This window comes from Poecilia formosa, unplaced genomic scaffold (assembly GCF_000485575.1).
Source record: "Poecilia formosa unplaced genomic scaffold, Poecilia_formosa-5.1.2 Scaffold20, whole genome shotgun sequence".
Lineage (NCBI taxonomy): Eukaryota > Metazoa > Chordata > Actinopteri > Cyprinodontiformes > Poeciliidae > Poecilia > Poecilia formosa.
In genome coordinates this window covers 669,801-684,587 of record NW_006799959.1, presented here as the reverse complement: position 1 = coordinate 684,587, position 14,787 = coordinate 669,801, and the positions used below count along the sequence as shown (strand labels likewise).

The following is a 14,787-nucleotide window of genomic DNA, read 5'->3' as shown; positions in this document are numbered from 1 at the left end:
CATTGTTTACGGAAGTAAGGGCCGCAGTCTATGGATCGATTTCAAAGTTGTTGAGCAATGGGTGCCAACAGTGTCATCATAAAATCATAACAAGGTGAAGCTAATAAAAATAAAGCAAATAAATGCCATGATCATGCCAGGAATGGTCATGGCATTCCTACTTTTATGTAATTGACGTCATAATTATGCATCATAATTCTGCACCTGAAGAAGTCAGAAGCGGTAAAAACGGACGTAAACAGTGACTAAAAATATTAATGAACTCATGAAGTCTGCATCAGTAAAGCGCATTGCATCACAATCCCTCCACAGACAGACTTATTTACAGTCAGTGGTCCCCAAATACCGTTGCTAATAGTTGTGCTTTTTGTTAGCTTCCATCGTCTTGCTATGACGTCAACGTTTTTCATTTGCGAATGACGGTCGCTTTGGGGTCGCAAACCAGTCACACGTTTCCTTCGTCGTCTTATAGCAAAATCTATCCCTAGACGGCGGCAACCATTATTACTTCCGTAAACAGCGCGCTGGTGTGACGTCAACGTTCTTCTGCGCATGCGGGTCACTCCTTCACACAGCAAAAATATTTCCAAGCCAACTTACAATGAATGAAGACTTGGACACACTACTGAAGGTATATTATTTTTAATGAACGTCTATTGAAATGTCATGGCAGAGTTGCAAAAGACATCCCCATCCCCCCCAAAAATTTTTTTCCCCCAAAGTAGCAGTCAGTCTGTAATAATAGCAAATGCTTCGTTCAAGTCAAATCCTTCACACGACAGCGAAATAAAACCCACCAATCAACTCCAAACGATTTAATGGCAGCTCAAACAAACCTTTAAAATACAACCAATGGTTCTCTTTTTTTCTTTATTTAGTTTTCCTTTTTTAAAACTACACAATTAAAGATTTATACTGATCAAAACATACAGAGTGAAGAAGTTCCACTGGAGACAACTCAAACAAGATTAGTGTCTGATAGAAACATTAATTTTACAATAAAAATATCTGCACAAAAACATCAAAAAAAAAAAATTAAAAGGAAAATAAAGGGTAACGCAAAAAATATATTGAAATGTTTGCTTTTCGTCTTTTATTACAGTCACAGATCACACAGCTGTTGCAACAAATCTCTTAAAATTTACAGAAATGAAGGATAAGGTCGCCCCCATCCCGTTCTCACCCCCACCCACAGAGCTGATTGTGTTCATCTTTAAGAGCGTATACTGCGATTACAACGGATTCCCGACTGAACAAAAGCTGCACATCAAAATATTGGATATCGAGACTATCAAAAAAGGCACAAACAGACAAGGTTGCACAAAGAACTCAGCTGAAGCTTTTTTTTTTTATTATTTTTTATTTATCATTTTTAATTTGTCCTCTTTTTATACAACTAATCCCACTAAAAGGTTTCCAGTGCCCTTTAAAAGTTCCCATCCCCACTCCCCGCCCGCTTCTCAAAGAAAGAAAGAAAACTATCTACAGGCATGTCAAGTCCTGGCAGGCACCTCGGATTACAAGTCCCATCCCAACCACCGGAGAAGCAAGTGCATTTCATCATAACGGAGACGGACGAGTGTGTGCAGTGAGCGAGACGAGCGCTGGGATTAAATCTGCAAAGTGCAAAAAACAAAAAGCAAAGCAACGTTTTGGTCATCGTTCCGTGTCGACAGATGGGTTAAATCTCTGCTGGAGTTGAAATGTAGACATGCATTTAAAATGGGAGTGACGAGGTGATTCATAGCATCAACTTTAAGCTTAAATTTGAGATAAAATTATTTTAAAGATAAATTTGTCAGTTAGGTTTTTGATCTGAGCTGCATTTTTTGTTTTATTAAATCCAATCAGGGATTTTTTCAACCATCTCAGACCATAACTATAAGTTTTAAACTGATAATGATGTGGAGTTTTTCTTAATATGGTATTACGGAAGCCCATTTGTGCCACTGTAATAATTGAATTCAAAGTTTTGACTAATTTATGACAGATTTTTAATATGTATTTGTATTAATATGTATTTTAATATTTTTTTATTGAAACAGGAATTTTTTACATAAGCTTTAAGCTAAATGAATTAAAGAAATCAAGCTCTAATATGGCATATTATGGAAATCCATTTGTGCCACTATTAAATCCAAATTGTGGCCAATTATAATGCATATGTTTAGATTTTTTATCTGTGGTGCATTTTCTTTTCTTTTTTTAAACTCAATCAGGCATTTGTACATCAGTTTTAAACTGATGATGTAAAGAAATTATGTTTTTCATAATATGCTATTACGGAAGCCCATCTGTGCCACTGTAATAGCAATTAAATCCAAATTTATGATTCAGCTGGTGAAGTTTTTGATCCGTGATGCATTGTTTTGTTTTTTTTATTAAACCCATCAGTCATTTTTATCCAAGTTTTAAACAGATAATGAAGTAAAAAAGTGGAGATTTTACTAATATAGCATTACGGAAGCCCATTTGTGCCACTGTAATAACAATCATATCCAAATTTTGACTAATTATGCTGTTATGGTGGCATAAACAGGTTTCCATAATTTCCTTTAGTCCGGCCCCCCTTTGGGGTCAATCTGCAGTGGTTTAATTTAAAACATGGCTGCTGTGATGTTGGCACGTCCGGACGCGATGACATCACAACCGGGTGTGGTCAGAGGTGCGGCTGACCAGCTATGGCTTGAGTGCGTCTGAGCGGCGCGTTAACGTATTCTTGTAAAGATAAGTCATCCACAAAAATAAAGATATACTCGACTGTAAGCTGTGTGAAGAATCCCGCGTTTATTTACGCTGGAAACGCAAATCCTCCCAACTTTAAACAAAAATACAGCAGCTTGGCTTTTCTTGTTTTCTCTACCAAAGTCAAATACAATTTGTGTTCATAATGAAGAGAAAAATCCTCCAAAAAGCTGCTGACTTTAAGCTGGGAAGTAGCAAATTATCCATATTTTTTTCTTCCTCTACTGGGATTTTATCCAAATATCTAACATTTTGCTGCATTATCCAAGTTTTAAATCCATCTGTGCGATTTGGAGGTACTTTAATGACTAAAATCTCAGCTGTTTTGTTAAGTATTTCCATAGACGCCCTGAAGATTCTAGATAAACTGAAGAGGCGCAATAGTAACCCTTTTTTCCCCCTCATCAAAATATAATATGTGAAATAAAAGTATTTAATTTAACAGTCTTCAATCTGATCAAACACAAACGGTAAAGATATTCTTGACTTCTGCTGCAGTGATGCATGTTTTTTTTCCTCAGTTAATGCAGTTGTGTGCTGGTCCAACTGTTTCTAGAACTAAAATGTGCGATTTAGACGTGACGCAGAAGTAATATGTCGTCATGCTGTGCTTTAAATATTTGTCTAACATTTTAAACACAGATTTGTCATTACTGAGCATGCAGAGATTAAAATCTGCTCGTCGGACAGAGGGCGGGTAAGCGGAAATAAAAACAGGGGGCGGAAAGCACCGAGTGTTTGGAAACGATTTTAACCACGAAATGAGGAGGAGGAGGCGGCGAACCGGGCCGGCTTGTGTGGCACTTTTAACGTCGCTGTCTTTGTATACGGAGCTTTTTATAACAGTCATGCAAAAGGGCACAGTTTTCTTCTAACAAGGCGAGAGAGATCCACAAACACCGAAGAGGACAACAAAAGAATAATAATAATCATAATAGGAAAACAGAAGAGGGGAAAGGTGGAGGACTCTACGTGTCCCACCTCCTGGAAAATATGAAAATATCATACAAACTTGTGTGAAATCAACTTTTCCTTTATTTCCTCGTGGCTAAGGCAGAAACTTCCAATAAACCGTACATATCTACACGTTTTAATGCCAATAAGAAATAAAAAAAAGGGACTTTTTTCCTTTAGAAACTCATTAATTCACTTCACCCTAAACAATAAAACATCTTAAGACTCTTCAGGCTTCATATATATATTTATATTTAGTTATATGCGGTCCTCATATCCGGGGCCTTCTGTGTGAGTATGTTTGAGATTAAAATACAAGGTTTGATAAAATATACATCCTCGTCAACACCAAGTGATGGCTTGTGGCCAGTTAAAGTCTGGCTCATTCTGTCAGAATTGCATAAATCAGGCGAGTTAAGTCGAATTTTTCTAAATGAGAGAGAAAGAAAAGACAAAAATCACTGCATCCTGTTGCAACAGTGTGATAAAAGGTATGAAAACTCGTTTTGTTTTAATGATAGATGATTTTTTTGTGCAAAGCAGCTGCACCAAAACAAAAAGTATCATTAGAAAAAAGGTTTCAACTCAAATGCCTTTTGAGACACACATATAAACACAAAAAAAGTTGTTTATCTTGGCTTCAAAAAACAAAATTCACCCCCCAAACTATGAGCTGTGATGTGACTCCCACCCCTCCGGTCCCCTTACCTCGCCTCTCCGCCGAGAGAGAGAGGAAGAAAGGAGAGACGGAGAATGACTGATTGATTCCTGACGCCGTTCCTGAGCAAAGTGGACTTGACAAAAGAAAAAGGAAACTGAAAAGAGAAACCGGAGGAATCCAGGCGGTGTGAACAGGAGAGAGTTAAAAAAAACAAAACAAAGCAAACCAAAACCCCAAAACAAAAAAATCACAGCAACAGAGTGGAGGCGGGGAGGAGCAGTGGCGACGCAGAAGCCTGTCCGCAGAATCTCCTGCAGGACGAAACGAAAACATTTCGTTTTTTGATGCTTCGCTGTGAAACGAGGCTGAAAAAACAAAAATATCACAACAAGCAGCAGAGAGACGGAGATCTGGAGGGAAGTTCTGACTAGAGCTGAAACGATTAATCAAATTAATCATGATTAATCGATTATTGAAATAATCAATTAACTTAGTAATCGATTAACTGGAGTGTGCAGACTTGAAAAGTAGATTTACTGAAAGAACAAGAAACTCTGAGCCAAATTTGTACAAAAACGTACATGTTCATTTTGATTTAGATAAAAAAAAACTTCTTTGTAAACATGTTTTATAAAAAACGTCAAGAAGTTTCAGCTTCACCTATTAATCACCTGTTGCTGTCCAATTATTGATTAGTTAACTGAAAAATACTCAGCAGATCAGACCTACACTGCACTGATGTTAAGTGAAGCAGAAATATATAAAGTATTTATTTTGTATTGTTTTTGCTGCAGATGCATCAAATGTTCTCTAAAGGAATGGTGTTTAAGAACAATAATTACTTAATGGCAGTATTCTAATGCATTTTTAATTTTATAAAACATGTAACTAGAATTATGTTGTGTTTTTTAACCCTCACATTGTTCTCAGACACTTTACAAATAAAATAAATGAGCTTAAATGGTTACATAAAAATATGTAGAATTTTTATTTGAACCGATTAATAAAAAGTTGCTTTATAAGAGTTTTTTAGAGACAGAATGTGAATCAGGTGACTCTAAAAATGATGCATGATGTTTATGGTTCCTGCACAGTTTTGGCTTGATTTCAGCTCCGAGTGTGCTGCTGTTTTAGAGAATTTATTCAGAGCCCGTTTACTCCGGTTAATGATTAATCAATTACTAAATTATTTGATGATTATTTCAATAACCGAGTAATCGTTTCAGTCCTATTTTCAAATTGAACAGAATCCTACTTCAGAAAGTTTCCATGCTCCACAGATCTGAAACAAACTTCCAGAAAACTGAGGAACTGCTGAAACACCGAGTTCCTTTGAATCAAGACTTAAAAACCAAATTCTCAATCAATACATTTGATTAGTAATAAATGATCAGCATATCTGATGTGCGAGCATCTGCCAGTATATCAATTGTTTTAACATAATTTGAACCAGGTGAAGCTCAACTAAACCACATTTACAGACAGAAGGGTTTTGTTTTGTTTTATTTTGTCGTAAATGCATAATGTACACAGAGTGTGTTGCTATTTTAGCCAGTTGTCCTTTATTTTGAGCCTCAAACTGAACAGAACTTCCTCCAGAGCTCCTTTTGGAGGGAACAAACCGGGTCTGCGGTACCTGAGAGCCGTTAGGACCTGAAGCCGGGCTGGAACTGAGCCGTTTCTTCGAAGATGAGCTCCTTCAGCGTCTCTTTGGGCAGGTCGTCCAGCTCCATGTCGAACTTGAACGGAGCCTCGGCGATGGGCTGTGCGGGACAACAGAGGGGGCAGCGTCAAAACCCACAGCCGGTAACCATAGAAACGAAAGCGGCAGGGCGAGGGCGCCTCACCTCGTCCGACGGGTCGTAATATTGCTCCAGGTAAGGGTGGGCCAGGGCCTCCTCCACCTCGATCCTCTTGTGAGGGTTAAACGTCAGCATTCTGTCCAGGAGGTCCAGAGCTGCAGCACAAAATCAGCATTTAACACGACCAGTTGGTGCAGGCGAACACTAGAGGGCGCCATCACATCCTCAAAGTAATCGTTTATGTCCCTCAGCAGATAAACACAGATTTTGTTTGCAGGAAGCTGATAAGAAAACTGGATTTTCCTGCTGACGAGTTACTTTCTACATCTGGCAGGAAGAGCTTCAGAGAAAAAAATAATCTGAAGCACTGAACTGGTGAGGATGCAATTTTTATAGAGTTTTTGTTAAAAAAAAAGATGTTTCAATTTGTTATTTTAACATCAAAACCAGAGGTTTCCTTTCAGCTGATACAGAAAAAAACTGAATCAACTTAAAACATTTCTTCTTTGAAACAGACATAAATGTAGTGAATTACAAATCTATTTAATAACGCTGCATCAGTGCACAAAACAGCTTCACAAGTTTGGTCAGACATGTAAAAGAACCTTAATTTGTTCAGTCGGTGCATTATAATAAATATATATATATAAATAAATAATATATAAAAAAAATATAATTCAAAATAATGAAACTGACAAAAACAATAGGATGACTATCAAACTGCACCAAACAGGCCTGTTGATATAAGCAATAAATCAATTAATGCAATTGATTTATTAAATCGCATTTAATAAATAATGCAATTTAATAAAATTGCATTTTAATAAAATAATGTGATTTTATAAAATCTCATTTTAATGCGATTTTATTACAATAATAAAATTGCATAGTAAATTTAAAAAGAGTTAAATTTACTATATTTTTAATATAATAAAATGATAGTACATTTAACTAATTTTTTAGTCAAATTAATTTAACTTAAAAAATTTTTTTTAATTTTTTTTAACTAAGAAAATTAACTAAATTTTTTAGTTAAAAATTTAGTTAAATTAAATTCAAAATTTAAAAATTTAGTTTTTAACTAAATTTTAGTTTTTAACTAAACTAAATTTTAGTTTAACTAAACTAAAATTTAGTTTAGTTAAAAGCTAAACTAAATTTAGTTTTTTAACTAAATTTAGTTTTTAACTAAACTAAAATTTAGCTTAGTTAAAAGCTAAACTAAATTTAGTTTAACTAAATTTAAACTAAATTTAGTTAAAAAACTGAAGCTCCTTCAGCGTCTCTTTCTCTACGTTTAGTTAAAAAACTAAACTAAATTTTTATTGCCAAGATTTATTTATTTTTTTTCTCTGTGGGTGATAAAAGTCTTCAGTCTGTTGTTTTGGTCTCAACTAAACCTTATTTTGAAGGACAGTTTTGTTGACAGAAACTTCATAATTCATTTTATTTGTTGTTTTGTTTATATTTAAAATGTCTTCCAGTGCTAAATGTTCATTATAATTTAAACTTTACTAATCTTTGAGAAAGTGTTCTTGCATTATTATGTCAATACCATCATATTACTGGAAAATGGTCTCAAAAGAGCCGTTTTCAGAACGTTTATCGTGGTAACTTCTGAGACAATTTACTGTGACCAGATGAGCAACAAATCTTCTTTCAAATGAATAAATAATAAAGCATAGAATTAGACTGAATAGATCTGCCCTTTTGTCAGTTTTTTTTCTCAATATCTGGACGGATAAAGATATAAACGTTGGTTCGGTGCAGCTCTAGTTTTCCAGTGCCTGGTTTTTCTGTTAAAAACTTGTGGATAAAGCGGCGTGCCCTCTGACCTTTATTGTCGGCGTTGGGGAACAGGCGGTTCCACGGCACTTTGCAGCGCACCGGCAGCGACAGCAGGTAGTTCCTGGCCTTGAGGTTGATGATGCAGTTGAGGTCTTCCTGGCTGGGGGAGCCCAGGATCCCTGAAAGCAAATGTTCGTTTTAAAGATGTCCGACTCAAACTCTTCAGCTTTCTAAGAGGAGAAAAGGCAGATGGCTGAGGCAGTATTTGGTCTAACACAGAGAGACTCAGAGTCTGACTGGATAAGGGCAGCATTGTCCGACCAGCTGCTCCTGGTGACAGAGTGTGAAACCCTGAACGTTGGAGCTTTCCAGAAATATTCAACTATTGGATTAATTCAGCTGAAACATTCTTCATTTGCAACAGAACGAGAACACCATCACTTCCTTTTCCAGCTAGAAATTAGTGATCAGGTCTGAAATCTGGGTGTTGCGATGGACCTGAACCTTCAGAGCAACATAAAGGCAGTTACAAAATCAGCCTTCTGTCGCCTGAGGAACATTTCCTGGATTAAAGATCTAGAGAAACTCATGTGTTAATCTTTAAAATACTTAATAGTTTATAACTCACGGAACAGCTTAGCATCAAAATACAGTAAATAAATTACAAATAACTTTTCAGCAAAATATAGGAGCTTGTTTTAAGTCAATAATTATTTAATATCAATACAAAAAGTCCTTGTTCCACTGGCAGATTATTTCACCTGTAAAAACATTTTCAAAGTACTTTTTTATGAATACTAAGGAATTATTGACTTAAGCTCACATTTCTTGCTGAAAAGTTGCTTGTAAGGTAGTACACTTGAAATGAGACAAAACTAAGATATTTGTTCTGGAAGCTAGACAGAAAAATATTTGGTAAGATTTTGTATTTTTGCAGTGAAGCTCAACTATCCCACAAGTTCAGGATAGAAAATATTTACAAAGAATATGTTTTCATCGAAAATGTATATATTTTTTGTATATATTGTTCTTAATTACTGCTCTGAGTGTGTTGTTACTTTAGCAAATTACATGTTTTAGAGTCTGTACCCTTAGCGATTATTCGATTACTGGAGTAGTTGGCAAATATTTCAGTAATCGATTCAGACTGTCATTTGAAATTTACTTACTGAGCAACATTTCATTGCCAGGCTCCAACAATAATAAAGTAACTAAATACAACTAAAAGTGTCAATATAAATACAATAAAAAGATAGTAAAAGGTAATAAAAAGACAATCCTAACACATTATAACAGCTTTATAACCTCTGGAGGTGAAGATGCACAATCAAGCCAACAACCAGTCTTTGTTTTGGTTTGAAAACTGTTAAACCATCACAAAAGAGATGGAAAAATGCAGCGATCCAGTTTTGAGGCTGGACATAGGAAGCATATTCACCCAGGATGTGGTTGAGCTGATCCAGGTAGTGCTTCCCAGGGAAGATTGGCCTGTTTGACAGCATCTCAGCCAGGATGCAGCCCACTGACCAGATGTCTATGGACTTGGTGTAGCCCTGAAAACGACACAGTCAAGATCAAAATATTTACACTCCGTTTACTAAAAACATATGGAGTAACACTCAGCTTTGTAAACACCTATGCAGTGATTCAACAATACATTTATGTTACATTAATGTACAGATTAATAACAGCAAAGTGAAAAAAAAAACTAATTTCAAAAGTCAAAACAACAATTTTCAAGCATTTTTAATGCAAGTTTTACATTTTCTTCCAGAACCCAAATTTAGCGTTAAAGAATACCTAAACATTTAATTACAGTAGTTAAAATGTCTTATAGTATTCTACATTCAACAGTAAAGGTAAATAAAATGTAAAAATGTCTCTCACAGCTCATATACCCGACTGGTCAGAGAACAAAACACGAAACAAAATCCCACAATTTCAATAACTTTTTTAAAGTATAAAATATAAGCCAATATTTATGTCAATTAAACAGATAATAGGTTAGAAACAATAGATATTAATTATGTTGAAACAATCCAAACAAACTGTAGGTAAATGACTCTCCTGCTTAAAATAAATGCTTAGAAAGTCAAACAAAAATATCAGAAGTTTTCCGTCTTTTAGCAAATAAAAGTTATTCTGGAGATTCTATCCGACGTAGAACAAGAAAAGTTTAGTCTGGTTTAATTCATACAGCAAAAAAGTGTCTTTGTTACCAGGAGTATAAAAATATCTGGTTTCTACTCTAAATAATGTTTTCCAAATTTAGAGTTTTAGGCAAACATTTGATTACACTTCAACACAAAACTGTGCAGTAGGAATATCAAGCACTTTCAAGGACTTGACACAAAAATCAAGCACTTTCCAAACCTAAAACTCCAGCAGTCGTAGGAACATCGTTATTAAAAATGTATGGAATAAAATTCAGCTTCTTCTCCTTTTTTAAAGGTTTTAAAACTGAAAAGGTGAATTTCTCTATGACCCCTCACTCTGTGGTCGCTCAAAAGTAACTGTGCATTTGGTTTTGATGAAACTGAAGTTTACTTCTCCATTTCTCTACAGCAGCGTTGCAAAACAAACAGTGAACACAACAGGGTGACGAAACAGCCACATTACTATTATTATTATGAAAAATCCCCGGCTAAAATAAGCAGCTCATCCTGCATGCTTCCTAACCTGGAGGGAGAATGAACCATGCGGTATTTTGAGCGTAGAAGAAGAAATCCGGCGGCTCACCTTGGAGTTGAGCATGATCTCTGGAGCTCTGTACCAGCGCGTGGCGACGTACTCTGTTAGGAAGCCGGTGTGGTCGTGGTCGGGATCCGCCACGCGAGCCAGGCCGAAGTCACAGATCTGGCAGGAAGACGACAGGACGCATGAAAACCAGCAGAAACAACTTTAAATAAAACTAAATTATATTTGGATGTGTTCAAGTTTCACGTCTTGTTTTAGTTCACTGGATTTTATCATTTCATCTACAAATGTTTTTCTAGTTCAACTTTATTCCATCTTGTATCTAGATGGAGTCAGAAGATTACGCACCGATGCGTCTCAAAACATTAGAATACTGCATAAAAGTGCAACATTTCTTGCCAGGCATCCCAGATTTAAAGCTCGGCAGTAAGTACTGCAATAAATGTCACTGATATTCATCTTAGTTTCACAGAGTTGGGTGGAAAAGCCAAGTAGTTGTAATGATGTCATATTGATTACAAGTTAGATAGGACTGAGGTGAGAGCTAGTTCTAGGCTTGTGGCTTGTTTGTCGTCACAGCAACTCCATAGCAACGGCCTACCAAGATGGCTGCCAGTTATGAAGTTCACAGAAGTGCAACGTCACATGAGAGCTATGTATTGGAGCTTTTCTTCATCAAATTTGAACCAGGAGAAACTAAAAGTTGTTTTTTTTTCTATCCTAAAGCTAAATGTAATTTTTTTAATACAGTTTTGACTCAATTACTGGGTTAGTGTGTTCTTTCAACAATTAGCCGTTATTTTTGAGTCTGTGTATTGTAGTTAAGGATTAATCGATAACTAAATTAGTTGACTATTATTTCAATTATTGATTAATGATGATTAATCAATAATTCTGCCCTAGTGTAAATGCACTGGATTGAAACGTGTGGATCATTAAGAAGCTTCTGAAACAGGCATGATGAAGTTTTTGATGTAATCCAGGTGTGTGTTGAAACAGTGACACGTAAAACACACACAGGTCAGTGACGGTTTACGGAAACGGGTTTAGGAAGCCAGGAGAAGCTCGTAAGCCGCTTACTGAGCAATTACCGGCAAGTTACGTCAGAGAGAAAGAAGAAGACAGGGCGTCTTTCCGGTTTGTCTGGTGCTTAAAACGTCAGAGACCAACCTTGAGATCGCAGGTGGTGTTGAGGAGGAGGTTGGAGGGCTTCAGGTCGCGGTGCAGCACGTTGGCAGAGTGGATGTACTTGAGCCCTCGTAGGATCTGGTAGAGGAAGTAGCAGATGTGGTCGTTGCTCAGGTGTTGGGTCTTCAGGAGCTTGTAGAGGTCCGTCTCCATGAGATCCTGGACGATGTATCTGCACCGACCCAGGTTAAAGACTTTAAGCCCGTCAGGGTTTGTGGAAACTAAAATGCTTTTCTACAGGGAAAAAACAAAGGCAGCAAATTTCCACCAAAAAACCCTGAAATTTTTAAGAGAATTTATAAAATTTTTAGGAACAAAAAAAAATCCTGAGCTCCCAAAGATGAAAATGTGCAAGAAACAAACAAAAAAACTTTTTTTAATCTCAAACTCAGAAAATTTCAGTATGTCAAACATTTGACTTTTCAAATTTCAAAGTTTTCTCCTAGAAAGTTCCTGAGATTAATCTCAAAATTTCATTTTTTTTTTCCAAGCAAATGTTCAACTTTTCAAACTCAGAAATTAAAGTTTTAGTTTACAAAAGTTCTTAGATTAATCTCAAAATGTCTACAATTTTTCTAGCAAATTTTTTACTTTTCAAACTTAAATTTTTGAAAATGCTTCAGACATTAATTTGGATAAAATCTCAAACTTAATGTCATTTTATGCATTGAAGTCATATTTTAAAAACTGAAAGCAGTTTGTAGCTGTAAATTTGACGAAGGTTGAAGGAACCGTCCTTCAACCTTCGTAAAAGCTAAATTTAGCGTAAAAATTTAGCTTTTACGCAAAATGAATGTAATTATTATGAAATGGAGACTGAGGAACAAAAAACCTGAAAGATGATGTTTTGGTAGCATTATCTGTGGGTTTGTAAAGGAGTTCTCCGTCCAGAAGCTCTTCGGACTCGCCAGACATGAACCTAATAGAAAATCACTGAAGCAAGCTGAAAATCTGAATAAAACCTGAAACATCTGGAATAGATCTGAGTGGAGTTATCGGCTAAATCCCTGCTGCAGTGTGGAAGAACTACATCTTTAAACACGAGTTCCTGTACCAAATATTAGGTTCTGCTTTTCTATTGCATTAAATACTTATTTCATTTAAGTATTAAAACAAATATAAATCATACAATGTGGTTTTCTGGATCCATTTTCTGATTTGATGTCAATTACAGACCATTCTTTGTAAGTTTTGTGTGATTCCTCATTGATGCAGGATCACACAATGTCTGCAAAGTGGACTCGGTTTTACTGCTGCTGTTGGGAAACAGTGAAGAGCATCTGAGGCAAATACATGGCGACAGGTGGCCATTATGTAATAAAAACACAAATGAACATCCCTGCTCAAACAAAAAGCCGCCAGAGCCTTGCCACTCTCGACCTTTCCTGAGACAAACACAAACATAATAAACATCTTCAAAAGGTGAGATTAGCATGGTAAAGTTGACAGCGGGCGCCAGGATACACGTCCTTCATCTGCTCGATGGACGGCGCCCGGATGATGTCGTTGATGCCGATGATGTTCTCGTGCTTGAAGCGCAGCAGGATTTTGATTTCCCTCAGGGTGCGCTGGCAGTAGGTCTGGTGCTCAAACGGGCTGATCTTTTTGATGGCCACGCGGAGCTTGTTGTCCCGGTCATAAGCGGAGCTGGATGGAAAAAAGAGAGAAAAGCCAAAGGTTAGATTTAAAAAAATCAAATGAAAGAAAAAACATTTCATCCATCAAGTTCAGCATCTTTATTCCTCCCTCAATGACCCATTAAACTCATCTACATCATCAGCCTGGTGGGACGCCAGGCTTTATTTGCTCCACCAGGCTGAATGTTAATTTTAAGTCAATTTTAACTTTTTGCAAAGGGGGGCAAATATTTCTAAGCTGAAAGTATTCAGGGGCCAAAATGTTATTTTCTCCCCAATTTATTTTAATTCTCTCTTTTACCAGAACAATAAACATATTTTACATTTGCCTAAATATTCACAGTCATTTACCTTTTTGCGTTTATTATTTTCAGCTTTTTAAGTCTATAAAATGTTTTTAGTTTATTCCAAGGAACAAAAGTAAACATTTTCTTCTACAACAACTTTCGCTGTAATTAGCCAAATGTAATGGTTGGATGTGCCAAAGTTTGTTTTTGAGTAAAAACTTCCTGGATTTTGAAATATAAAATAAAATAAATGCTAAGGGTCTAAAGGTCTTTGTGCTGAACTCAACATTTTCAAAATATAAACTTTCCACGGAAAATCTCATCCGGATGGCAATATTTGTGCCACTGTTGAACTGCAACAATTAATCCAAGGGCCACAGGTTGAACACCCCTGTTTCAGGTCTTTTTTTTTTTTAAATATGCACCAGTAGCAGCTATAGCTACTATATATAACAAAACATAAAAAGACAAAACTTTAAGGACTGTTTAACAATATATTTATTACTTTTTCTTTTTTAATTTCTGTACGTTTGTACTTTTGTAGTGTAAACAAAAATTTAGATTTTCCAGTTTTCATGATGACCTACATAGAGAATATCTCCTATATCAATAATGACGTCTAAATTGGGTAATGAAATATTCTGGACTGATTCGTGGCAGGAGCAATGTGAGTTTTGTGCAGAGGCAGCAGTGAGTCGCTGAGCTGCGAGTCGAGCGTCGCTTCCTTCCTGTGGTTTGCTGCTGGAAAGCTTTTAAACTAAAAACCAAATAGGACAGGAAATGTCAGGCTTCAATGTGCAGTTTACAAAAGCTAGTTAAGAGCTCATAACTAGTTCTTAACAATATTGACCTAAAGAAAAAAAATGCAAGTACAGCAATTTATTAATTTGATTTTTTTAAAGCATAATTTCCTCCCCTCTAAATAAAATGGCTTAAAATGATTTTAAATGTTACAGTTAGAGGAGTTTGAATTATATCAAAAAGAAAGGAAAGGTGTGTGTGTGTGTTCTTTACAGAGGCCTTGTTGA

General features: G+C 36.1%; 1 protein-coding gene across 1 annotated transcript in view; it reads right to left on the bottom strand.

Annotated features, from left to right (window-relative positions):
* Window positions 1-800: 800 nt before the first annotated feature.
* The window catches only part of mapk1 (mitogen-activated protein kinase 1), a 32,302-nt gene continuing 18,315 nt past the window's right edge, over window positions 801-14,787 (bottom strand). The window contains exons 2-9 of the mRNA XM_007547354.2: window positions 13,300-13,482; window positions 11,818-12,007; window positions 10,690-10,806; window positions 9,389-9,503; window positions 7,998-8,129; window positions 6,208-6,317; window positions 5,997-6,123; window positions 801-4,671 (exon numbers count right to left, since the gene is read on the bottom strand). Coding sequence (XP_007547416.1) covers window positions 6,007-6,123; window positions 6,208-6,317; window positions 7,998-8,129; window positions 9,389-9,503; window positions 10,690-10,806; window positions 11,818-12,007; window positions 13,300-13,482 — 964 coding nt within the window. The 3' untranslated portion in view covers window positions 801-4,671; window positions 5,997-6,006. The remainder of the gene's footprint in view (window positions 4,672-5,996; window positions 6,124-6,207; window positions 6,318-7,997; window positions 8,130-9,388; window positions 9,504-10,689; window positions 10,807-11,817; window positions 12,008-13,299; window positions 13,483-14,787) is intronic.